General features: G+C 43.3%; 1 protein-coding gene across 3 annotated transcripts; it reads left to right on the plus strand.

Moving 5' to 3' along the window:
* Window positions 1-356: 356 nt before the first annotated feature.
* Window positions 357-25191, plus strand: LOC142572658 (uncharacterized). 3 transcript variants are annotated; one of them, XM_075681928.1, is made up of 8 exons: window positions 357-611; window positions 803-1012; window positions 4327-4443; window positions 8392-8434; window positions 10403-10454; window positions 13071-13252; window positions 20336-20479; window positions 24943-25191. In XM_075681928.1, exons 1-8 carry the CDS (start codon window positions 532-534, stop codon window positions 25054-25056), a joined length of 942 nt encoding a protein of 313 aa, XP_075538043.1. In that variant the 5' UTR covers window positions 357-531; the 3' UTR covers window positions 25057-25191. The 3 variants fall into 3 exon arrangements, with proteins under 3 accessions (XP_075538043.1, XP_075538044.1, XP_075538042.1); XM_075681927.1 differs by having other exon boundaries at window positions 358-611; window positions 13056-13252; XM_075681929.1 differs by lacking the exon at window positions 24943-25191 and having other exon boundaries at window positions 13056-13333; window positions 20336-20468.
* The last annotated feature ends 2637 nt before the right edge of the window (window positions 25192-27828 follow it).

The following is a 27828-nucleotide window of genomic DNA, read 5'->3' on the forward strand; positions in this document are numbered from 1 at the left end:
ACGATCACGCCGAGGACGAACACGCCACGGCGTCGCTCGGCGCCAGCATCGCGCCTTCTAAAAAATCCCTAAACGATGCTGTCCCTAGGCGCCCTAGGCACCTAGGATCAGGTCACGTGAGAGATTTTTGTACAACAAATAGACGCATGCGCAGAGCACATATACTGCTGATGATGATGTTGGTAAAAAGAAAGTTCATTTGATGTACTTTGCTTATTTATTATTTGCATAATTTTAAAGTATCTATAATTTATATTTTTGTAATCCTATAACTTCTTGGGGGCACGTATGAAGTACCGAACGTAAAGTCTGTAATTTAGTCATCCCTTTGTTCACATAACCGTTTCCGATTGTTGGAGCGCCAACATTGGAAAAGAAAAAAATGGCGCATACTATCGCGTTGTTTATGAGTAGTTTTCGCCGGTAAGATGCCTTTTTGTATAGTTTTTAGCGCGTGTAACAAAACAGCGATGACCGAATTACGCAATGAAAAAGTGAGAAGACACATGTAAATACCACCAGCGTTCCACAATGCCACACCGCGACAGCGATTCGGACACAGCTAGCTCTTCCAGACGCAAGCGTAAAAAGAGGACGCATGCAAGATCTAGGTAAGTTTCTCTTCAATCAGCTTTGTATCATTACGTTCTTTCCGAAGATTTCGTAATTGTTTGAGCGTCACTGCGTTCGGCATGTGCCTTAAATGCAGGCTCATTAGTGGGGGAAACGCGCTCGCATTTAAAGTTTCCATAATGTTCAGCGTCGCGCTGTAACAGAGTTTGTTCTCCTGTCGCTACCGTAGTTCATCGTCCTCGGACAACTCGTCGGATCGCTACCGGCGCAAGAAGAAGAGCGGACACAGCTCGCACGACAAATCCAGGCGGCGGCGGTCACGATCAAACTCGTCGTCGCGCTATTCCTCGACCAAAGGGTCTTCATCTAGGAGGCGCCGTTCGGGTTCGCGGCACCGGCGATCCCGCTCTTGGTCCCCAGGACCACGGAGGCGGTCCAGGTCAGTGTAGTGACGTGTCTTCGTTATGTTTGTTTAACACAACCCTTGTCGCAACTTAAATGGCCAACTTCATTTGTTCATCTTTCAAGCACGTTAACGTCGCTGGCAAGACACTTCATTTGCAATCGTTCTCGTGGCAGTGAAAGTTGCAGATACCGAAAAAAATCGGAGTAAGTACGTCTGCTACCAGATTAATTTCGAAGCAGTGGTTTTGATACGGTTTAGAAAATTGCATCCGCGTCACCAAGCGATGTTATTTGTGTGGTGCCTCTATGTGAAACACGACTATGTTGAGACTCATACGGGTGTCACACGGCGCTCTTTTGATCGCGATCGAGCCCGATAGGGATTTAATTTATCGGTCGCAATTGGCTATTTTGCTCAATCTACAGAAGGGAGCCAATCGCGGTCGATGATTTCGATCCCGATCGCACCCACTCGCGATCGAAAGTGGCCGTGTTACATCGGTATTACTTGGCGGATGCAGCACATGTATAACTGGCACAGATAAAAAAAAAAAAAAATGGGACAGTGAAACTTAGATCGGCAAATGCACTTTCCCGGGTGAAATATTCTGAGGAAGTTACAGCACTTATCAGTAGACAAAGGAGCAAAACAAGTAACAGATTGCATATGTGGACGTATTGCCATACACATGATAATGCGAAAACAAACGAAAGGCGAGCTCTTACGGAAGGCACACAGCTTATGAAGCAGACTGGTAAAGTTTGGAGACCACTTGCACATACGTAGGCTAACCATCAGGAAAATATTTAATCTTTAGGGATATGTTTATACATGATCTGTGGCACCGACAAGCTTTTGTGAAATTCTTTTTTTTTTTCTGCTCTCTTTACTGCCATTGCCTACTGCAAATGGTCGATGGTACTGCAGCAATGTTGTGCAGTCTACTGATTTTTTTCTTTAATTTGTATTGTGACCTCTCCAGGGCACTTCCCTCATGTGAGCTGAACAGAATGACTAGGAGTTGTGTAGTTTTTCTGCAAGCTAATTTTGATGATTGGTTTGTGCAATCTCAGTCTGTTTGTTTGTACATATGGTTCCTATTTTCCAGCATGTTCTTGCTTTTTGTTCTTCAGCATCAAAGATGCAGTGCTGGTGTTGACATCTTGAAAAGCTGCCTTTAAAACAAAATTTGCAAAATTCTTATAGCCTCTAGCAACTGTGTATTACCAATTTGCTAGCATAAATGTTTAATAGCAGTGCAGTCTTCATAACGCCATCTTTTTGTTTCATTTTTTGTGGAAGTTACTGAACGCATGTCTTAAGGGGTGGCATCAGTATTCGTGTTCTTGCGTATCTGTGCTATTGTCATCACTAGTTTTATGATTAAGAAACTCTGACTCTTGGTTCTAATTTCGGTTTTGATGTTGGGTTGATTGTTTCTCTGAAGTTATTCCACCCTCCACCCTTTTTTTTTTCTTTCTCTGCATTCAACTACATTGCACAAGAGGCATTGAAAATTACAAGGGCAAATCAGAAAGTCTTTGCACCTGTATTTTTTTAGCCAATTTACGCCTTTAAATGTGAAGTCAACCTATCCATTCCCAGCGATGGGCCTTTCTTGGACTGGCCCGGCCTTATCTGCCAGCAACTCCGCGGCACGGCGCTGCTGTCAGTTGTCGAAGATGGCAGTTGTGCTTCACACATCCATAGTGTACAAGCAACGAAGTGTGATTTGTTTTCTGTGGAATAAGGGATGAACGCCCTTCGAAATGCACAGGGAAATGCAGTCCACGTATGGGGAAAGGTGTCTCGTTTTCAGAAGTGTGAGGCGGTGGTGTTGTAAGTTTGCAAAAGGCCGTGAAGACTTCCATGACAGTGAGCAGTCGGGGAGGCCACATGGGTTGCTGACTGACGACAACATAGCACAGGGGCACCTCAAGTTTAGTGCTGCGATGGGACAAATGTCTGAACCCGTATGGGAAATATGAAAGTACATAGTATAGTACATATATTTGTAATTACCTGTATTTACCTTATTTTGTCTAATAAAAAATAAGAAAAGACTTTCTGATTTGCCCTCGTATAAGACAACCACTTGCCTGACTTGGTAAAAGAAATCGCCATAGTTGCCCTTATTAAGTTTTGTAAAGAGGAAAGAGTCTGTCCCTATGCATGCCTGGCTTTACTCTGACTGCCTCTTCTTCTATATTTTTCCTTTCCCAGTGTTTCTTTCTTCCCACTTTTAGCAAAAATAGAACTGCTAAGAACATTAGTGTTTTAAGCTCAGCGCCTCAAAACTTACCTGGTCAACAACACCCCCTGTTATGCATTGACACCATGCAAGCAACATGGATAGCCAGCTTAGAAATACTGATGTTCAAATTGCTGAAGCGACGTGAACACAAAGGATATAAACACAGTTCTTGTGCCCTTTCCTACTTCCGAGTCCTTTCGGCACTTTGAACTCCATCACATTATTACGGGAAAGAATATTTACAGGGATAACGCATAGCTCAAAAACCGCAGGGTAGAGCGATACCACTGAACAGTGTAAGTGTCACCTCATTTCCTCTTCTTGCAACGTCTTTCTGTAGTGGCACAAACTACTGTATAACAATATCAGTCTGACCAGATCAAAAGTCGGCCTTTTTAAAGGGACACTAAAGAAAGAAATTAACTAGAGCAGTATTAGTAAACTGCCTTTCTAGAACACCAAAAATATGAGTAGGCTTGCTCAGCCAGAAAACACACAAAAATGAAAGACTGATGGCGATGCCGGCTTCAAGTTCCTGCACCAGCCAGCCGTGACATCGTTGATGTTAATGGAGTCTGCTCAAACCTAGGTAATATTTTATCAGTATAGATTGACCAGCTTGTATTCTAAAGGAGCCAAAGAGCGAACTTAGCAAGGTTTTTACCACGGTTGAGCGATACAAATGTCTGAGTATACATTGAAATATGTGATGTCACTCACATACCGGCTCTGAGGTTTGCCGCAAAATTCATGTAATGGAAGCTTGGACTTCACTTCCTCTTGTAGTAAACCTCTTACTGTGAAATTAACGAAAATAAAGTTCTGAAATAATGCTTTATTGACATAGACTGATTTCATGTTTCTCTTTTACAGCCCGTTTAAGCTTCGGGAGTCTTTGCATGCATTTCAGTAGGTTATAGTTCGGTGCATGGACTTTATACCACATCCACAGCATTTAAAGCACAGCTCTCATTCATTGCCATTATATTAGAAAATGCAAACACATCACAATTTTGTTAACAGGGGCTTTTGTTTCTTTTTTATTTATTTATTACTAACATTCTCACTAGCTTCACTATTGGTGGCCTTTCAGAACTCCAAAGCATCGATCACGGAGGTCTCGCAGTAGCTCAAGTTCCCGGAGACGCTCCTGGTCAGGCAGTGATTCACCGAGGAGAAGCAGGAAAGCATCAGCGTCAATTTCCCCTAAGTGAGTATTGCAGCATTTGTGGGCTAACTGCACGAAAGGCGGACTAGTACGCAAACAGGACAAAGACGAGTGCTGGGGCAGCACCCGTCTCCATATTGTGTACATCCCAGTTCACCTTTTGTGCTGCTTGCTTACTAAATTGATTACCAACGAGCCCAGTAAGTCAGGTCACACTGTTCCTACTTTTCAGCACCTCTGTGAGCACTTGTGCCAATGCCACCCAGCATCCTCGCAACAAATTTCACTGACTGTGGCATTCTGCCACTGAGCACAATGTTGTGGCTTTGAATCACAACAGTGACGACTTCATTTCGATGTGTATGACATGCACAAACTCTCTTGTACCTAGATTAGGTGCATCTTTAAGAACCCTAGGGGGCAAAATTAACCCAGAGTCCTTCACTACGGCGTGCCTCATAAACCACTGTGCAGTTTTGGGACGTTAAACACCACAATATTCTAAAGCTCAGGGGTTATTAATGTCATGATGTAGCACAGGGGCACAAGCAACACAACCAACATGTCCTTCATCAGTGGTTGTAGCAGCATGCATGCTGATGTGATTGTGCGCGTGCGGTGAGCGGCAGGAATTGCAGCTGGCTTGATGATGGGAGCATTGTTCTGGTATGGATAAAGTACCACTATAAAGAAAGAGCTGCTGTTTAGGAGCTCTGTAAGTTCGTAGCCAGATTTGCAAAACGTACTCTTCTTTCGGGCTTATCAAACTGACATTACTTAGGCAGCACCATGAGGATGAGAAGCTAGTAAATTTCCATGAAGTTGAAACCTGGCATTGCTTTACATTACAACACGTAAAATATGTTCTCTTGTTTGCATACAAGCAGAAAAGGAAAATAAAGAAGGATTAACGAGTTGGTGAAGGACACATAATGACAATGTTTAAAAGAATGTGTTCATTCCTAGCGTTCAAGAGAGGGGTGGATTGGTTCAGAAGCGTCAGCCAGTTACATTATGCACATTATGCTGCTGTTCAGTAGCTCACGTAATAGCAATAACTTTCTTTCCCTAAAATTTTCAGGTTTCTGAAGGATGGATGTATAATCAACAATTCTTGGCATGCTTGACTGAAATACGTATGCACACTTAGTATATTGAGTGCATGTCCTATGTATTGCACACTTTCTTTCAGTGGTGGTGAAAACCGTGCACCCATGCTTTACTTTGTCGGTCGTAGTAACAAAGTAGTGAACTTATGCCATGGTCAAAACCATGGCAATATCTGCATATTCTTGGTTCCATTGTAGTCATAAAGTGGCATTTTCCAACCTAATTTTAGCAACATTTTAGTGATTGATATGGGAACTCTACAAATATGTAACCAGATTTTTTTTGTTTGTGTGTGTGCGTGCGTGCGTGCGTGCGTGCGTGTGTGTGTGTGTGTGTGTGTGTGTGTGTGTGTGTGTGTGTGTGTGTTTGTGTATTCCGGTGCTACATTCACATGGCAACATGTTTAAAACATCCTTAGCACAAGTACTAATGGAATAGTTGCCCCAATACCTAGTTTCCTACTTCTTTTTTTCTTCCTTTATTCTAACTTTAGTTAGTGCCCCTTAAAGGGGCCCTGAACCACTTTTTGTCAAAGAGGAGAAATGCATTTGAAGTTAAAATAGGCTATTTCAGAAATACTTTGCTGCAAAACAATAGAAGAAGGGGAATCGAGAGGCTCCACTTTGTTAATCATGACCATATAAAGCCAACAGACAATGAAGCCAAGGCAAGCATTGGGGTAGCTAACTGTGGTTGAAATTGAAATGTATAAAATAATAAAGAAAGGAAAATGAAGGTGGGACGAAAAGATAATCTGTCGCCGGCGGGAGCTGAACCCACAACCTCCACATTACGCATGCGTTGTACTACGAATTGTGCTACGGCTACCAATTCGTCCACTAATTTGGGTATTCATGTTTACTAGATCTAGCCCTAGGAGCGTCAGTGAGCGCCACTCAGAGCCATGGTGGGTGGACATGCTAATCTTTTTTTGCCCGATGGTGCCACGTAATGCGTGATCTTAGGAGAATGGGCACATGGCTAATAAACCCTCGCATGCTGCTTAATGACATCAAGGCTGCCACATTTGACACCCTCACTATGGATAAAAGAAAGAAGAAGGGGATCCGAGGGGCTCGATTTTTTTAATCATGACGATATAAAGCTAACAGACGGAGGTTGTGGGTTTGGCTCCCACCGGCGACACTTTATCTTTTCGTCCACTTTAATTTCCCTTTCTTTATTATTTTCTACATTTCAATTTCAACCACAGTTAACTTCCCTGATGATTGCCTTGGCTTCATTGTCTGTTGGCTTTATATTGTTGCAAAAGGTACTTCAACGTGTTCAGCAGAAGTGGAGTTATTGGCAGTCAAACACTCTCTTTGCTATGCTCCCGCTCCTTTATCAATGCCATGCACTGCGAAGGCTACGGCGGGGCGGAGCGTGCCCACAGCTCTCCGCTTTCTAAATGTCACTCTGGCGCGCACTTCAGATGTGCTTTTGGATGTGAACATAGATGCCACTACTTCCTGTTTTTGCGCCTTACGACAGGCCAAACGTAAGGCAAATGTGGTTGTTCTTACTGAGCCACAGTGTGCTCAGCCAGTGGACGCATGGTGGCACATCACGGCGGGTGCAGTATCTACTCTACATAGAAGACCGCAGCTACATGCAACCGTAGTGCGTACCCGTAACGTTTGCTTTTGCATGACAGGGCTTGAGCTTGTGCTCGCGCTCATATGCTACAGTCTGACCACGCTATGTGGTGAGGACCGGCTTTGTCCTTCGCCAGCTTGACCGACGGGCAGTAGCCACATCCAACTTGTGCTTTTTTGAAGCGCTATCAATTTGTCTGTCAAGGCATCCAACTAGGAGTGGCCAGGAGTCAGTGCGTGCTGGCAAGCATGCGTGTAGTCTAACCTTAAGTTTCGCATGGTTTGAGTAGTTCAGCATTCAAAACTAGTCAAAATTAGTGAGACCCGCCGGCTATGACACCAATAAGCAGGTTGGCCAAAGTTTTAATTCCTTCGCGGGCGACTGCAGCCGAGTGTATGTGAGCAGACGACAATTGGCTTCTTCCGGAAGTACGTAATTATAGAAATTCGGAAGCACATTTTCGCTTACTTCAGCCTGTTTATTGACTTCATCAATAAATATACACAGTAACAGCAGGAAGAAGCGCACTGGTCCAAACACTTTTCTTGATTGATGTCAGCTATTGGCCAACAGCAGCTGCGTATGGGAATCTGTTTTATTTCGAAATAAAGCATCCAGAAGAAAGTGAGCAGTAGGTTTCTGTAAAAACGAGAGCGTTTGAGAGAAAAGTGACTTCGCACTGCACTTGTGAGCTTCACATACCACGTACGACAGAAAAACTTGGCTGACATTTTCTTAGCAGCGCATGCTATCCGCCGACTGTTTCTTCACCAAGCCCAAGGGACGGTTCAAGACCTCTTTAAGCAACTGGCATCTAAATAATGTTCAGCCTCAGCAACCACATCTTTTGGCACTTCTTGTTGAGCGATAACCATAGTGAATCTTGAACTGAAAGAACTTAGTCGCTGTGTTCAGTACATTGATAAAGAAATGTTCAGAAACAGAAGCTGCACAGCGTGGTATGGCTGAGGAATGTGACATATGTTGTGAGCGACCCAGAGACTTTGCAAGTGATCCAGTGGCCAAAAAATGCAGCGGCCTTGTTACCGACCCATGGCAGATCCAGTGACTAGGCATGCTTGTATTTCGTGCAATAAGGTGCTGGCAATATTTTGCTCTCCCCAATCTGCATTTTTTTTTCTTTGCCATTTCCTTGTGCAGCAATAACCATTCACACTTCCATTTAGTGGTTCCCCCCTCTTGTGTATCTCACTGCATTGTTCCGGCATACAATTTCTTGGTACGTACATGCATCCCTTTTTGTTCCTTATGTACTCTCAGGAGAGTGAGGAGGCCAGGAGACCCCTTGCCACCAAGGACTGGGGTGAGTTCTGTACTCTCATCACATCACATCACTTTATTACCTTAAAGACCCCGGTTAGGGGGTATTACAAGGGGTGGGTTTACAAATCAAGGTTATAGAGAGTGATCTTCATGAGAAACAAATGTAGTTAAGTTGTCCGCAAAAGTTGATGAACACGTGATGGCTGCAATGTCCCGGAGAAGGCCATTCCAGTCCACTGCTGTGCAAAGAAAAAATGAGGCTGCAAAAGTAGTGGTGCGAGCATGTGCGCGTGCGATTGAGTAAGGATGGGACGTACGGGGGGATATGCGCGCCAGTGGGATGATATACGGTGCTTGATTGAGTGGACTTTGAAATAATTTGTGGAACAAACAAAGACTGGCGATGTGGCGACGCACAGAAAGATTAGCAAGATCAGTTTTACGTTTTAGGGATGATATGCTTATGTCGTATGAATATGAGGAATGGATGAACCTAGTGGCACAATTTTGTACAGATTCTAGTTCGTTTCTTAAGTATGCCTGGTGCGGGCTCCAGATGGGCGCTGCATATTCTAGTTTCGATCTGATGAGTGATTTGTACGCGAGAAGTTTTATGTCTGATGGTGCGTGACGCAAATGACGCTTTAAAAAGCCGAGGGATCTGTTCGCGGATGATATGATATTGCTGATGTGTGCGTTCCATGAAAGGTCAGAGGATAAGGTGACGCCTAGATATTTGTATGTTTGAACTTTTTCGACAGTGGAGTGGGAGATTAGGTATGACAATGATAGAGGATTAAGTTTGCGATGAAAGGAAACGAGCTTGCATTTAGTAGGATTAAGCTTCATTAACCAAAGATCACACCACTGTTGTACAAGGTTAAGGTCATGTTGGAGTGCAGTTTGATCAGAAATCTTTGTAATTGTGCGATAGATGACACAGTCGTCGGCAAATAAACGGATATCGGAGGATACATGTACAGGCAGGTCGTTAATATATATGAGGAATAAGAGGGATGCGAGTACAGATCCTTGGGGGACGCCGGATGTTACAGGGAGGGAGCTGGAGCGGCTACATTTAATTGAAACAAACTGGGAGCGTTTGTTGAGAAATGCTACGATCCATGCGAAAACGTTAGGGTGCAAATTCAGCTGGGAGAGTTTTAGTATAAGGCGTTTGTGTGATACTGTATCGAATGCTTTTGCGAAGTCGAGGAAGATTGCATCGGTCTGAAGGTCAAGGTCGAGATTAGAGTGTAGATCATGAAGAAATATGGCAAGCTGGGTTTCACAAGATAAAGATTTACGGAATCCATGCTGGGATGGATGAAAAAAATTGTTAGTGTCAAGGAAGTGCATAATGTGAGAGTATATGACGTGTTCCATGATTTTACATGGGACGCTTGTTAGAGAAATGGGGCGGTAATTTAGGAGGGATTGTTTGTTACTTGATTTGTGGACTGGAATGACCTTGCCCGCTTTCCAGTCGTCTGGTAAGATTCCTGTTTCAAGTGAAAGTGAGAAGAGCATCGAAAAATACACTGCAATAATTTCTTTAGTATTTTTTAACAGTTTTGAGTTAATATCGTCCACACCAGCCGATGATGAAAGTTTTAATTTGTCAATGAGGGATGAAATGCCAGCGACAAAAATTTTAACAGGGCCCATCATTGGCAGTGTCGCAGTAGGTGGCGTAGAAAGAGGCAAGTCGGCTTCTTCAGTGAACACGGATGAAAACGCGATGTTAAAAGTGTCAGCACAAACAGCGTCGCTCATAATTTCGTCTTTATCGCTTGTAAGTGTGACGTCATGTGTTTGTTGCAGGTTTATGACTTCCCAAAATTTTCTAGGGTTAGTTTTTAGAATTTTAGCTAAGTCGTTATGATAAAATGTTTCTTGCGCTTTCCGAATTGCATTGATTGATTGATTGATTGAATTGCATCGATAGCTTATTGATGTTCGAAGCTCTTCGTGACATTGCATTAACAACCTTTCTTTTCGCTTACAGAATGAAGCTGACCAGCTCAAGCAAAAGATTCAACAGGTGATCAAAGCCGCAGGTGTGCCTTTCATATCATGTTCTCACATGACAGAGTTTGTTGTTGGAACAAGTAATAAGGGAGAGCTTGGCGACAGTGCGAATAATTTAGTGAGCTACCTATGGTGATGTTTCTTCACCCTAATTCACTGCCATATGTGATCAAGAGAGCTCAAAACAACTCCTAAGCCTTGCTCACACCTTTTAGCATAGCTTTAGCACAGAGCTTACGTTTCATTGTTGTCTTTCTACTGCTTAGTACACAGTCAGTGCCTGTAGAGAAAGGGAAGATTTTACTAGATGTCTGTTTGTGCAGCAAGTTTGACCAAGTTATATTTCTTGTCGTACAAATCATTGCCATGTTAGTCTTAGTGGAATATGTAATTAAACACAATTTAACAACAGCTTTAGAAACCAAAGGGCTAGGAAAACATTTGCAGGCAGCCTATCTGTTTGGATGCCTAATGCAGTAACAGTGTCACTTGCTTCTGAACTGCATTTAATTCAGCCATTTGTTTTGTAACAGGTCTTCTGCGTAAGAAAGCACAAAATGATTAAGGAAGCATGTCTCATCATAAATACTGCTGTGAGGAAGTAGCTCTCATGGTTGTCATTGCTGCTTTTTATCACTGACAATGCTGCCTAAATTTGTACGTGCATGCTGTTTTCATTGCTCAGTTTGTGTTTCAAAGAGTGCATATGTTACACCAGAATGCAAGACCGTTGTGTTTGGATAGACTTCCCAGTGCATCTAGTGCATTCAAAATGCAGCTCCTATTCATCATCATTGCACCATAGCAAATGCACTGAGAAGTAGCCTCACCTAACTAAGTTTCACTCTCCATCCTAGAGGCTAGGCTAATTTGAAGTGAAGTCAACGGGCTGCTTATGAGTTGCTTTCTGAGCAGTAGCACAAATAGTGCCACTATTCCACCTTTGCACTTGTGGCATCATTCAGCTGACGTAGCAGCAACGACCGTCAAGAAAATATTGTCTTGTTGAGATGAGCACTAAAAGTAGTCAAATGTCACATGTCATAGCAGCTCAGTGTTGCCTTACGAAACCAGCAGGAAAGTCAGAGAAGCAGCAAAACTGAAGGCTCAAACAGTGGTTCGTGGTAACCACCACCATCCTTTTATCTTGTTATTGTGTGTCCCAATGCAAATCAGGGTGAAATATTAAACTCATAATAGTGGACCACCAGAAGGCTCAACATCTAGATCTGGGGCAGAATTGCTAATGGCAAGCCTTTTTCTGAAGCCTTCTGCACTCCTTTTGCATGCGTAGCACAGCTGCCTTTCTGCCCTGCAATGTCTCTCTCTCCCACGCTGCAGTCAGAATTTCTGCAGCTGATGCATGGGCACTCATTATCAAAGTAACCTGCACAGATTGCTGGGTGCATGCGTGACTAGCAGTCACTGGAGCAAGTGCTCGGACTCTTTTGTCATTCCATATGCTGCTTAGTCAGTGGAACAGGACTGCCCTAAGAGCCCAACTTCACTGCTCAACGGCTGCCCTGGGGCTGTATTCTTGACTGGTCACTTTCGAGTTCCTCGAACCACCTTTCTCCCCTCTTTAGGCACTTATTTTTCTGTCTTGATATTGTGCAGTTGTTGGCAGCAGAGACATCGGACATGCTTTCACAGTATGTTTTCACATTCCCCATGGCTATATTAAAGTAACCTTAAGGAAAACATTAAATAATTTTTGTAGATCACATCCCTGTAGCATCAAATCAACATTTCGCACTTCAAGGAGAAGCTTATCATGCCAGAAAAATTTTGAGAGAGAAATGAGTTCTACCCTAAAGCAGCACTGATATGAAAGCACTCCTTTAATAGATGGCTGTTGGCATTACGGTATATGTCTGATTTCCTAGAGAGCGCAACATATTAATTAAATGGCCTTTTAATGCAATCAGTTCAGTACGCACACTCCAGTGCGTTGTGGCTTTGGGTTTGGAGAAGGAGGCTTGCAAAATCATGGAAACTGGAGGTGGTAGTCACGTGGCACCACACGCCACTGACGCGCACACTGAGTGCACTTTCAGTGACAATTAATTATACATTAGCACGTGCACCACTGTACAACAGAGAATTAATGTAATAAGCATTGCATAAATAGCAATGATGAGCATTGCACCACGCATACATGAATCTTACAGCTGGATTCGCAGTTCGTTCCTGCTCCTATTTCGCCCAGAGGTGGCATTTTGCAGTAGGCTCAGATTAGTACCTCGTATATGAGTATTCTTGCCTCTTTTGTTCACAACAGTGCTGAAGTGTGCATCGTCTGCGGCACTAGAAAAATATTGTTTTTGCAGCAGTGTAATGGTGGCACGATCTGTCATCGCTTTTCATCATAGGTGCATTTCATCACTGCGGTGATAGATGCAGTAATTTCAGTTACAGTATTTTTTTTTTCTTGTGTATCTGTCACAGAAAACTACGCTGCTCCAGCTTTTTTTTAAAGAAGGAAACAGGCCAGTAATACTCATAAAGTGATGGCGCTTCAATGGGTGGCCAGTCAATAGTGCAGTCCCTGGCCTTCTGTGTACTTTGTCAAGGACTGCGCATGCATAGATTAGCGGACAAGTCAATTAACTAACCGATCGTAATTCCAGCCACTGCCAATGCAGAACTGCGTGAGCGTGGTCTCCTTCCTTCTGGCTCCAGCAAGGAGGGTGCTGCACCTGAAAGTGGCGCAAGTACTCCGCCCAGTGTGCTGGAGCAGTTGGAGCGGGCGCGCCTGATTGACGACATCAATGCCCCCTCCTTCAGCCAGCAGTCTTTTGTCTCCCGCCGGGAGCACGGCAAGAAGGTGGGTGGATGCTTACGAGCACTCTTCTTTTTTGGGCCAGAAAAGGAATCCGGTGGCTGTCACGCTCCGAGATAAGTTCAGGTAAATTTATTTTTGCATAAATTAATATTGCACTACTGTTTACTTGTGCCTGCAAGCCTGCATCCATAGTTCGACGAATATGCGTCATTTGCCACACACAGTCAGTGACTTTTTAAACATTTCCAAAAAAATGTGTTAACGATCACACTCCTGCAAAAAATTTGCACCAGCAGCAAAGGAGAATACACTTTGTTACTGATACTGTGTTTGGCTGAGCTCTGTGCCACCAGGTAGCTGCACTGTGCAGACCATTCACGTTTGTGCTTCTCTGCTCATCCCGTGAAATGGCACAGTCAAACAGCCAGGCCCTGTCCCCTTGCGCTTGCGTCTACCCGAATACCAGACTCGCGAAATGCTATTGTGATTAATCCTCCGCTGTAAAGCGATGGCCGCAAACGTGCAAATGCTGCCGCCGATCAGATAGCGTATGTCCGATGCGCTGCAGCCACTCTGCTCGTCTGCTGCCTTGCAGAGGGACACGATGTCACAGCTTGGCATATTGCCAGTCGCTACATTTGCAGCCCGCAACGCAACAAAGGCGAATCATGGTGCACGCGACCGAGACCGACACTGACTGCGGAGCTCTTGTCAAAACGGAGCATGTTGTAACACAAGCAGATGACGCTTGCTGTGTGCCGGAAGTGCTTAAGTGTAGTGAGAAATTGTTCTTGTGCATTCTCTTTCTGTTACGTTAATTTTATAGAAACAAGTTAACAAACATTCCAACTATTACGAACAACATTTGTTCACTATAAGGTTGGAAAAATTATTGATGATGCACCCTGGGCAGCCAATCGGATAGGTTGCCCTATAGCATCATTAGGGCAATTTATGTCAAATGGTTAGGGGTGGCTCAAAATTCAGCCGAGCGGTGTGCTACGATCTGCAGCAATGTGCATCTTTAAAACCTTATAACAAATGACACGCTTTCCATGGAGCACTTATATGCGTCAATTAATGATCAGAAGGACCTACTCTAACGACGCAGTACGTTTGTAGAAAATCATTTCAGGATCCCACAAACAAAATCAAACGATAAAACTTCGGTAACAAAACACTGTACCCATAGAAAACGAAACAATAAGCTATCAGCACGCAAACCCTGGGCTTTACTACGATGCCGATCTGCTAGCGCACCGAGCGACAGGCTTAGATTAATGGAGCACTCAACTGGCTATCGCTTGCACCATCCCTGCCTGAGATTTAGGCACTAATTCTGACGTTGCCTGAAGTTGGTTGTTTCAAATTGCCGACTTTCCCCTGAACTAATAACCAATCAAAAATATTTTGATTACATTTTCGTTCCTGGCAAAAAAAATATCGTTTTTGTTTTTTGTTTTGCTATTTGTTCTGTTCCGACACACTGGCTAGGGCTAACCGGGTAGCTGTCCACCAAGCACGTGAACAAGAAGTCATGGGAGCAGAGGTCCTAGATACTCAAGGCCTGCAACTCGTTGCGGGGCTGCGAGCACCTGCTGTGACAATGAAGCACTCAGCGGAAGAGAGCTTGAGTAGAGAGAGTGCTTGGGGGCCATTAGTCGAGAGGCCAATCAGGGTGCATCCAGTAACGTGTACTTGCACGGTGACTAGACACCGTGAGGGAGAGGCGTGATTTGCATGTGAAATTAGCTCCAGCACGCTAGCCGTGTCTTCCATGTTGCTACTGGGGCAGCGGCTCCTGGAGATAGAACTAAGCACCACATGCGAGCTGAGAGATGAGGTGCAGGAAGGCCCCTCGATCTCCACAGTAGAATACAGTAGGAAAGGAATCACGAAAGCAACAAAGTACTGTATTTTCCTGTCTATAAGTCGCAGCTTTGTATAATTCGCACCCGCCTCCAAACATCAGTTTTTCCAGTAAAAAAGAAAACGTATGTAAGTCATGCCATTGTATAAAATGCACCTGTTCATACAGTAAATGATTTTAAAAATATACAGTGATGCTTCACTTCGTGTACACAATTCACGTGCAAGCGTATCAGTGCCATTCTTATAGAATTGCAATGGCATGGACACTCCAGGCGCATTTCTGCCATCGTGGTCGCCACGAAGTTCCATAATATGTCCAAGTGCGATAACGTGGTCCCCACGCGCCGTATACTGTATGTGTGAGTGAAAGCTTGTGACGGCGCGCCGAATCGCGCACGAGAGAGGAAAGCAGGTAGGCAGTGCAGGAGCAAGGGGGGCTGACTTTTACTTTGGTAGCGACTGAGTAGTTTGCGCAGTGGCCAGCACTGTATTTTGAGAGCAATCTGCAAATGCAACTTCGGAGTCAGTTGACTCGCGGTTGGCCTGCCGCCGCTTGCGTTGCTGCTCCGTCCTCGCACTGCGCTCGGCAACTAGACCATGAGAAGACCCTGATACTTCCATAGCATGCACACAACCTAGCAACTGCCAGAGGAGGTCAACCCAGCACACTTTTCATGGCCATAGCATCCAATCCGATTTTGATGGCAGTTTCTTAAAGAAAAAGCAAGTCGCACCATTCTACAAAACGTACCGACGAAAAATTCAGAAAAAAATTCGACTTGTACACTGGAAAATACAGTACTGTTCTGGCGGCCATATTTTGTGCAATTGTGCCCTGTGGGGAAGCCAACCTGAACCTTTTCAAAAGGTCTTATTAGTGAGGCAAGAGATGATGTAACATCTAAATGTCACAGAATGCCGTAGCACAGATCAAGAATGTTTTAAGTAGGGGTGTGAGAATACTAAATTCAATCGAACGCTTCTACAGCGAAATAACCTATATAACAAAGGATTGTTTAGGTCCTGGATGAGTTTCTATCTTTTATATGTAATGTAAAGAATGCCTATGCAACAAAGACCATTCCAACGAATTTACATGTACAACACAAGATTTTAGGCATCCCTGACAACTAAATTGTTGCTTTGCAATGAATGCCATGTAGTGATGCCCCCATTGCCCTATGCAGAGATCAGCAAGATACACTCCGCGCTAGCGCTAATGGAAGCTCTAGCGCCACACTTGAAGAGCATGCCAATGACAGCAAGTGTCCTGCTGCACTGCTCTAAGAATCGATCAACTCGTACGGTGCTTGTCGTAACACATAATGGGAGTTGCGGCTGATGAATATGTCACAGTTGATGATGACGTGATGATGTAAGCGTAACTGATGACCGACGACATCATCAAAGCCATCAGGGGTGGAAAGCCAGCAAATGTCAATGAAGGCAACATTGATGGAGAGCCTGTAAAGGAACCAAGAGTTTTGACGGCAAGAGATGTGGTAGCTGCATTTGAGGATCTTCTGCTTTACCTTGCATAACTCTCACATTTCGTTATTCCGTGAACCTCCATGCAATAAAGTCGATTCCAGTCCCACATTCGGTTAGACAAAGTGTGCTAAAAATACATTAGCAGCTTATATTTAGCAACAATTTGTCTCTCTTGAACAAGGTAATTGGAAATAATGGTCGTCTGTTGTTCAGCGTGCTTAGAATGTTCTATTATGAGCAGTGCGGTGCATGATCTTTACAACGAAGCGACCTGTATAACAAAGGTCCCAAGCACTTTGGGACCTTTGCGTTCGACTGTAGTAGATTTTGGATCGAATCAAGAAAAAGAAACAAAGAACCGAATATGGAACAAAACTTAATGCTTACAAATTTTGGACAAGAAAATATGCCGCAGCACATATTCAGGAGTCTCCTAGCATTGCATAACAAGAATGAATGTAGCAAGCTATCAGTAGCTTGGGTACATAGAAAACAAGATATACACAGAATGTGCACAGCTCCTTGAAACCCTTGAAAAACACTTGAAATTGAAATGTATGTATTTAAGGCCCTTGAAAATCCTGGAATTCTTTTTTATCTCGAAAATTCTTCAATTTCTTCAGCGCACACGAAGCAGTCAGTTATCTTGGGTCATCTAGCCTTCGAACCCACCGCAAATTGCCTCCCAAGATAGGGAGTGCACAGCTGCACTCAGAGACGCCATGCACTGCTCTTCTCCCCCCCCCCTCCACCTTGTGAGTGCGAAAAGATGGTGTGTGAGTGCAAACACACAGTGTGTCGCAAATATGGCGACCATGAGCAACTTTGGTGCCATCTCATGCACTTGCTTTCGTTTGCGAGGCGGTTTGTTGTACTAGTAACAGGCCGCTAGCCATCGTGGAATGGTTGCTGTTGATGTGTTTATGTGGGTGGCTCATTGATGATGGGTCCCGAGATCATGCTTGCAAGTTCGATTGATGGCTGTTGAAGTGGCGTGAAGTTCGTCACTGCGTGCAACACAATTCTGTGAATTGTGCCATTTGCACACTCTGTGCAATCCTCGCATTTGGCTGACGTCAAGGAGTGCTCACAGCGACAAAGTCTGTTACCGTGTCAGCCAGGGTGGGTCTGTCCGCAGCATGCTTGGCATTGCTTTTGCGCCAGAAACGAAGGGAAACGCTCGCTTGCGCTGCGCTCTGCGGAGCACCTGAGATGTGGCACTGTGTAACTCTCTGCACCGAATATATTGTATAGTAGATATTTGACTCGCGAATCTAATTATTTGAATGTTTCCTATTCAATTCTATTTGGTGATATTTGAATGGGTATTCGCACACCCCTAGTTTTAAGGCATGCAATATTTGACATCATAGCAGCATCTGTGCATACACAGTTGGCTTGTGCATCCCTTGAATCTTGAGGGCAGACATTAAAATGTCAAATTGCGGGTTGCACTGCACATTTACAACCGCACCTATTATGGGTGCGTTTGGGTCTTCGTGAGTCGATGCGCCCATCCAAGCCATGACACGAAGCTAGCCACATTGCACAACCTGTGCGACATTTAAAATGTGCACTCACCATGGTCCCCATAGTAGTTTCTGGAAAAGCTTTCCTTACACGGTGAATGTTACTACTAAGTGGAGTGAGCACCAATGTAATAGGTTGTTTTAACTGCGAACAGCAGTTCAGAAGCAGAGGAAATGGGTGAATTATGTTCATTCGTTCTTTACATATGTAACCGCGCAAACAACAAAGGACAAAGAAGGACACAACACTTTTGTTGAGGTACAGCACAATGGTACAGCGCGAATGTAAGGAAGGACCTCCAAGCAGACAGTCCTGCGTTTGTACAAATGGTTATTCAATTTCAAGCCAAGCATTCTACAATGCCACTGTTGCTTTGTGCAAGTGAACAGGTATAGTACTACTAATTGAACAGATATACTAATTGGTAAATTGTTCTCTCACATTGGGAAATGTCCAGTATAAAACCAATATAGTGTTCTGCAATTAATTTTGTGTACTCTTGTGCGGCAGAAAGTGTGTATGGGATACAGCGAATTCCAAAAAATATAATAAATTTAAAACATTTACTTTGAAAGCGAAGAGAAGTGAATGTGAAAAGGGCACTTGAAAGATTTTTGGGATACCTCCTTGATTTCCACAATAACTAGCGGTTTCTTCTCTAGATGACAATAGTTTCTAAATGTGTGGAGTAGTTAGCAACACACAACTGCTCTTCGTAGTAATTGAATTAAAGGAATAAAAGTGAGTCACCTAAACAGGCTCTGAAGCACTTTTTGAATATGGGAAAGAAATATTTCCTGTCTGTTAACAAAGCCCTTGTGAACATGTGAGCCAAATATTGTTGCGCTGCATGCAGCATAGAATTCACAATTTCATGTCAAAAGCAGTGAACAGACGCTTGCTCTCACATCAGCGATGTCATCAAAAGCTGATCGAAAGCAGTTGGCCGACAAATGCTATTGGCTGATTTTGCGACCGTGAGAACATTTTCAGCAATACATAAATGAAAAATACATGTCTAGGACTTCAAAAAGACAAAAATAATTTCACCTTCCCACTGCGCATAGTCGCAGCTGCTGCGCATTGCCTCCGAAATGACAGCGGCATGCTGCACAGCTTAGTGCCACAATGAGCCCTTTTGCTGCTCCACTGTGTAGCTTCCAGCACGCTAGCAGAGACAAAAGGAGAGAGAAGGCCAGGTGCCAGTGCGATAACTCCACTTATACTGTATGCACTTGTGTAAGGGCCGCACGCCCTTACACAAAAGCAGATTGCGACGAAGAAGCAGTCGTGTTCTGTGCCCCGATGCCTCGCATGCTGCATAGTTTCGTGTGCCGTTACTAGGTAGCGAGAGCCGAGCGTTGACCTCTTATGCAATGGTACATCCGGGGATCCAAGGTGTGCAAAAGTCAAGGCTGCGCTGGCACTATCTTGACCAAAAGGTTTGGTCCCGTGTAAAGGCTGCACCTCGTCAAAATTGTGGAAAAATGTGCGGCTCGCACATGTCTATATGGTAATTGAAGGATTCGAAAAAATTTTTCGGCATGAGATTCGTGGGACGACATACTTTAATGGTGAGGCCATTCTATGATTAGTATGAAAAGCGTTTCAGGGCCCCTTTAAGTCTGCTTTTTTCTTCTTTAAGCAAATAGTTTTTCTTTGGCTGTTTTGCTTGTTTCCGTGGTGGTCGGACTTTCACTGCTGATACAAGGGCGCATACTCTCGTGCCACCAAGTTGCGGGTAGCATTTGTTGTCGACTGCTGGCTATCACAGCTCTGTGAGATGCTGTGCAAAGTTCTTAGGAAAGACAGCCCTCCTGCTCTCCCACTGCCCTCTCCCCCTCTAGCAGTTGCAGGAGACCAGAATGACAGCCGCCTTCCACACCAGTGCTTGTGTCGCTAGAGACAACACACATGACGAGTCGGCTGTTATGGATGTGTAGCCACCTATACTACTGATGCAGAGGTGCTGGTTAATGGCTCTGTTCTCTTCGAAATGATGCAATGAAACAACAAATTCGACCTAATATCTTCACTGTAACAAACATATGCCTTCAAGTTTATCATTCCTTAAAGAGAAAGAGATAGAATAGCTCTGTAGAAGCATTCAGCTATTCGCTTACATTGACAATCATCACTTGCACACATTACTGCACAGTTTTCTTTTTTGCATACAGCTTGCTGTTAGTTGAAAAGTTAATGACATTCTTGTCTTTCTTTCTCACTCTCCAGGATACAGCAGCCAGTACTTCTAAAGTAGCGGACAACCATGCAGCAGCCATTTTTGGATCGTTTGAGTCCCTTATGGCAGCAGCCAAGGAAGTGGTGCCTCTTTCTAACTGGAGGGAAAAGCCGGAATTGCTGATCCACCCAAATGTATGTTTGAAATGAATGAATGCTGAAAGTCACTGTTGGACTAGAACAATTTTGAAAGTTGGGCTGTGCTAGTTTTACCCGCTGTAAACTATATGTGCCATCGAGAAGAACAAAGGAAATCTGTTTTCTGAACTGCTCTCATTATAACGAGATAACTTTTTGTCATAATTATTAAGCACAAATGCTTTACCTTGCATGCTGCATGTAAAGGGGCCCTTCAAATACGCCTGTGAAATGTCTCAGCACAGTGGCAATCATCTGCACCAGAAGCAAGTTGCGAAACATCATTCTTTGATGTAATGCTGACTGGATTGGGCTACAATGTGCGCTGTCACTGCAACTGCATAAAAGCAACGTGTTAACTACATTCCAGAACATTTTTATTCACAGTGTGTATGGATATTTTCCAATGTTCATTATCATAGCCTGCGACTGGTGTGGCTATGGTTATTCTAACCACTGCCATTACGAACCTTTTATAATGCTCTGTTTCTGGACATGCAGTCATCACTGGCTTTTATATGTATCACACAGAGCATACGTTGCAATGCGAAGTGTTGCATCTTCTTAGCACATGATGTTCTAATGCTGCAGTTGGTTTAGTGATGGTCTCAGAATTGAGGCTGCCTATGCTCAGTCCTGCCTGGGCAGCCTTTGCTGTATTTTTGCATGTGTAACACGCACCAAGATTTCTAGAAGTGTAACTGTAAAGTGGGGGCGCGGATTACATGCAAATTTTGCCTTGAAGTGTGGCTTCACAGCAACACGCTCCGCACTGCTGTGAAGCCACGCCTCAAGGCATGGTCGGCTGCCATGCAAAGTTTTGTTATCCTCGTTACCTTCTCTCCACCCCTGCGTGTTGAAGCTCCCTCCTCCCTTCTTTCATGGTTGCCTAATCTCCTCTTCACGGGTCACCACTTTGCGTTTAGTAGTTAGTGAATAGTGCATGCGGCGCCGGCAAGCTCGCCAACCTCGTCATCCATTCCCGCGGCGCTCCCTCGGTCCGCAAGACTGCGGTATATTTCTGCGGATTATATGTGCAGAGAAATATATATATGTATATTGGGGGGTAGGGTGCTGATGTAATTGGGAGTGCGGGTTATATGCGGTGACAGATTATATGCGCAAAAATACGGTATTTGATTATGTAAGTGTCTGTTCATAAATTAGTCGCGCAATGCTGAAATCAAAATAAGTATAGCATGCAGTGTGCATGCTGGAGTACAGTCTGATCCCCTTATAACGACACTGGTTTTAGCAATACATCGAATATGACAATGAGTAGTTGATGCACTGTCAACTTTTGTGTTTGTTCAATGATGAAATGAACCACTTCAAGGCTCCCATGCTGCACGATCGGTTATAAATTATAAAAATTAAATCTGGCTACTGGGTGTATGTGCCAGGAGCAAGAAGACCACGAAATCTGGGGAGGGGGGAGGGATGAAAGCTCACCTGCATGCCCCACACCTTCACGCACCGCAAACCTTCATCGCATCGCCAACCTCGCATGCCCTTCTTCCTTCTTGTATATCGAAGTAGTTGGTCTAGGTGGGAGCCACCATCCCACTTGCGATTGTTGGGAAGTCATTTGATAAATGCTGAATATAAAGAATGCAATAGACTGTTCAAAGCACATATTGTTGTTCACAGACAGCAATAAAATGCCATCTGAGAGTGATGACGATGAACATTAGGTGTACCGTATTTACTCGCATAATGATCGCACTTTTTTGTCAAAAAAATTGACGCAAATTCAGGGGTGCAATCATTACGCTGGTTAAATTTCCAGCGAAAGGAAAACTTTTTTTTTTTTTATTCATCCTGTGTTTGCTGTGGGATGACAGCAGGGATGACAACAAATAGACGGCTGTCGCTGTAACAGTGCGGGACGCCAAAACAAAAATGGCAGCCGGCGGAGCAAGCCAAACGCAATTATTTTTTCTTCTTGTGGGTACATTAAGCGCATTGAAACAGTTTCTTCCGTATCAGTAATGAATAATATTGTTACTATCGGCAAGTCTGTGGCAATAACATAGGCATGACCACTTTGAAAGGACAGAAAGAGAGATGGGTGCACTTAGCAGCTGCCAGTGACAGAAACCCATGGCAGGCACGCTGTGGAAACTGCAGCATTTGTCTTCACTACTATCTTAATGTGGCACGCTTCTGCTATGGGTGGGTGAATATCTTAGCTGTGTTACAAGCGTCGGCGTATGAATAGGGTACACTTCTAACGTATCAGTGTAAACGATGCTACTATCGTTGCCGTTCGTGATTTGTTGCGTGCCCAGGAGTGCAGACGAGAAGAATCGAAAAGCGCCTTTTTTGTTGTTGTTCACCACAACCGTTATAAAGCCTACAAATAATAAAGCCAAGGCAAGTTTGGTTGTAGCTTTTTTTTTCATGTAAGTGCGGAAAGTGATGAAAGGAATGAAATGGGGCATCTGCTTAAGAATGTTCGGTACGTGCAGACCACTTGGTATGTCTTGGAAGAGTCATTCGCGTAGCATTCAACAGCATTCGACAGATGGTAAGCGCGATCATCATTAGCTAGACTTTGCACACGACGTATCTCCGTGGCAAGTTCGGGGTGCGATCATTACAGGGGAAAGGAAAAAAATTGAATTTTGATGGCAAAATTCAGGGGTGCGATCATTACGCAAGTGCGATCGTTATGCAAGTAAATATGGTAAATCAATTTGTTCTGTGAAGCCAAAGTTCAGTAGTTTCATCTGTTTCTCGTTGTCATAGTCAGCGGCATGATGCATCTTTCATGCTAAAAAATTGGGCGCATGTTAGATTTCTACTTTGAATACATAAAAAGTGGGTGTGTGCTCAGTTCTGGGGTGTGTTAGAATCTGCCAAATACTGCCAAATGAATTGGCGGTGTGTTCCATCTTTATTTTTTTTGTCTTCCTGTCTCGTTTAATTCGATCCGCCAAATAATTCAATCCAATTCAATCGTTCCCATCGAGTTCAAATTAACAGAAGTTGACTGTATATGGCTTGGCATCTGTAGTGAACTTTCACTTCTGAGAAGCACTTGCTTTGTCATCTGTCTTGTCCGTGTCTTTCTCTTTTTTTTTCTCTCTGTATATTCATCAGAAGTGTGCATGCTGCTTGTTTCATTGCAGTGCAGTTTGTGAAACAAATGTTTATTCATTTAACATTTTTATATGAGAGATGTACCGTATTTACTCGCATAATGATCGCACTTTTCTGTCAGAAAAATTGACGCAAAATCAGGGGTGCGATCATTACGTGGGGTAAATTTCCCGCGAAAAGAAAAAAAAAAAATTTCGTCCTTCGTTTGCTGCGGGACACCAACCCAAAAATGGCGGCCGGTGGAGCAAGCCGAACGCGCCAAACGTGATTTTTTTTTCTTCTCCTGAGTACATTATGTGCATTGAAACAGTTTCTTCCGTATCAGTAATGAATAATATCGTTAATATCGGCAAGTTTGCGGCAATAACATAGCCATGTCCACTTTGAGGGGACAGAAACAGATGGGCACGCTTAGCTGCCAGTGACATAGAAACACATGGCCGGCATGCTGCAGAAACTGCGGCATCTGTCTTCACTACTATCCGGATATGGCACGTTACCGCTAAGGGTGGGTGAATATCTTAGCTGTGTTACAAGCGTCGGCATTTGAGTAGGGTACACTTTTAACATATCAGTGTAAACGTGGCTACTATCGTTGCCGCTCGCGATTTGTTGCGTGCCCACGAGTGCAGATGAGAAGAATCGAAAGGCGTCTTTTCTGTTGTTGTTGACCACAACTATTACAAAAGCCTACACATAATAAAGTCAAGTTTGGTTGCAGCTTTTTATTAGTCATGGAAGTGCAGAAAGTGATGAAAGTAATGAAATGAGGCATCTACTTAAGAATGTTTGGTGCGTGCAGACCGCTTGGTTTGTCTTGAAGAGTTGTTCGCGTAGCATTTGACAGATGGTCAGCATGATCATCATTAGCTAGACTTGGCACACGACATATCGCTGCAGCAAGTTCAGGGTGCGATCATTACACGGGAAATTAAAAAATTCGAATTTTGACAGCGAAATTCAGGGGTGCGATCATTACGAAAGTGCGATCATTATGCGAGTAAATACGGTAATTGTTATTCTTTAAAGCTAGTTTTTACTCTTTGAATTCTGAAGTCCTAAACCTCATTACTACTTGATTATCCCTGCCGCTAATGACATTTTCTGATGTAAACACTAACTATGAATAAGGCATTTCACAGATGTATAGGTACAGGAACATAGTGCATTTATTGGCCAGATGGGCAGAGGTAACACATTGCAGTATAAAATAATATTAGCATCCCTCTCTTATGCAAAGAATGCTAATAGTGTTGAAAGAGTGATGTGTTCATTCCAATTGATGCAGTGCACTTACCGAAACATCTAATGTATATCTTGCATTTTGTCTTGTTTCTTCCTTTTTTGGACTAAAGCTTAAAGAGGCACCGGAGGTGAAACTGGAACGTTGGCGAAAGAAATTAGCTGCTGAAAGAAGAAAGCGTGTCAATGGAACAACCGTGGGTGGCCTGGTGCGCGGAGACTTGTGACTGTGACCATATAGGAAGCTGACGGCTTCTGTGGTTGATGGGCAAAGGACACTGTGAGGTGGTGCCTGTGGACAGTCAGCAGTGTATGAATTCTTGTACATAGAACAATTATATGGGCCCCTTTTTCGTTGTATACATCTTGAGCGCTGTCTCTTCTGAAACACCTGCAGTGGAGCACGTTCTTCCTTTTAAATTTCTGTTATGCACACAACTGGCATCTTAACAAGAAAAGAAAGTAAGATGCCCGCACCTGTGCTGCAATTTTGGCTGACATCTTTATGGATGTGGTGATTTAGTAAATACTGTGAACAGTAATAATTTACAGAAATTAATGGTCTCGTGTTCTGCTTGCTTAATTAAAGGCAACTTGCATATTGTAGTTGCTTGAAGAAACTGGCATGTTTTTCTATATTCAGTAGGCTGTATAGTATAGTCGAAACAGGATATATCGAATCTGAAGGGGATCACAAAACAGTTCAATATATATGTAATTCGATATATAAAACGAAAATTTTTATACAAAAATTTTCAAAGGGATTTTACAGCTGTTCAATGTATACAATTGTTTGATATATCCAGGTTTGACTGTATGTCATAAGTCACGGTAAGTGTTGAAAGCCTGAACACAAGAAAAATGAGAGGATTCTCTATACTGTTGCGCCGAACGGGATGAACATAGCACAAGTCTTCACTTGCTTTACACTGGTCACATTGAGCATCGCCCAAATTCAACACACCTAGGGGTAACACACTTTATGTAAATACAACAGGGAAACAAACTTATGTCTTCTTTATATCTGCACATATGAACCTGAACTCTCACTCAAACTTGCGCCTTCTCTATTGACGACATATGTATTAAGAATAAGTGAATTGGCGCACTCTTGAATCAATGCACCGAAGCAGGGGTGACAACTTACACCGACAACACATGAATATTCGCAGCTGAATGAATGAATAGAATTTATTGATAGGAAAGCTGACATTTCCTGATGGTCCACTGAGCAAACGAGTGACTAGTGATAATACATCGTTGCTACAAGCTATTATACCAAGTACAGAACATCTACGTTCCAAGCCTTGTGTGAAGCAAGAACAAATCTACTGCAATCGAGCACGCTAGCAAGTGATTAGGCAGGTAGTGAACAATCAGACGGCGACTACACCGATAAATGTTAACCGAATCAGAAAATTGGCAAGCCGCTGCTGCAAAGTGATTGGCGAAAAAAGAACGAAGAGCAAGCGACACTGAACCTGATTTAATTCAAAAGGGGAAAGTTTGGGCAGCTTCAAATACATTTCTAGCCCAATTCCTAGTAGAAGCACAGTTTACGTGGCTTGCACTGTTTGGACAGGGTGTAATCGGCTCTAAAAGAGCTTACATGTCCCCTAAAGTTGTGGTCAAAGCTTACTGTTGTGCACCAAGCTGCCGTCTATGCTATCAGCGGAAACAGAGTTTTTCTGAGCTGCACATCCATTGTAAACATAGTGGCACCTGAGGCAAGCAATGGACGCTTCACCACTTGATCAAACATTGCAGCTCCCACGGGATCACCATGAAAGGTGTCTCTAGAACAGCCGAGCACAGACATACAGTTTCAGCAGGAAGATTTATTTTGGTATACTTAGGTACCACGCCTGTGCTGACTGGTGCAAAAGAAAGCAATGATTAGGGACAAAGGATTAGTTTTATACTTAAGATCACTAATTGTCATTAAAGAAAACTACGTGATTAGCCTCTCAACATCTTTAAAACCTGGTTGCAAACAAGGTTTCCAAGAATGAATGGCTGCTCTATGACAAACTTCCCAAAAGATGTTAAATAGCCGTAAGAATATCAAGTTGTTGAAGAAGAAAAAAAGCTTCTGGAGGACTCTGGGCGCCTTAGGAACATAAAAGGGCCCATTGCAAGAAAAACGTCCCTGATTGTAGTGTAAAAGAAAAAAAACTGCTGCATTACTAAACTGTCAAAAACACTAAATGGCAGACAAGCAACAATCACAGGCTGTAATATGAAGCCAACAGATAATTGAGCTTGGGAAATACAGGAAAATATTTGTAGTTTTTAATTGAAGTGGGTGAAAAAGCAATTTGCCACTGGTAAGTGCCGAACCCTGGTGCGCATTCATGTGTTTGTGGCTAATGAAAATAGGGTTCCTCAGTTCCCCTTCTTTTCAAGGTTGCCATGCGAGCTTTTGCGGCAAAGCCGATAACAGAGCTTGCGTAACCCATTTTGTTTCTCCATTACTCTAAAAATGTTCATCGTCCTCTCACTTCTCATAATTTGCAATACTTCGTTTAGGAGATGGAGAACAGTAACCAGAAATTAAAAGTCAGTTGTTATATGTGGTTAATTTCAATTATTCAAAAATACTGAATAGCTCTGATTCGTATTCGAAACTTTGAATATTCACACACCCCTAGAAATTATTGAAACACGCTATACGTGACTCAGGAAGTCGGACTTTCCCGGCTAAACCACTAATATCCGATGTTGCTGTCCCGAGTATGCAAACAAGCTGCTTATTTGTTCATAAGGCTTTATTTGAAGTATTAATGAACACTAGTTCATCATTTGCAGTGTAATGACAGAACAGACTTGTACGTAACAAATTAAATGTAATTAATTACTTGTAATCAATTACACATTTTTGTAATTTGGTGATTACTTTGTCTACTTGATAATGTTCACTGTAATTCAATTACTTTATTCTGTAACCAATTACATGTAATCAGTTATATTTTTGATGAAACAAATTCTGACAGGCGACG

Source organism: Dermacentor variabilis, chromosome 2 (genome assembly GCF_050947875.1).
Source record: "Dermacentor variabilis isolate Ectoservices chromosome 2, ASM5094787v1, whole genome shotgun sequence".
Taxonomy (NCBI): Eukaryota; Metazoa; Arthropoda; class Arachnida; order Ixodida; family Ixodidae; genus Dermacentor; species Dermacentor variabilis.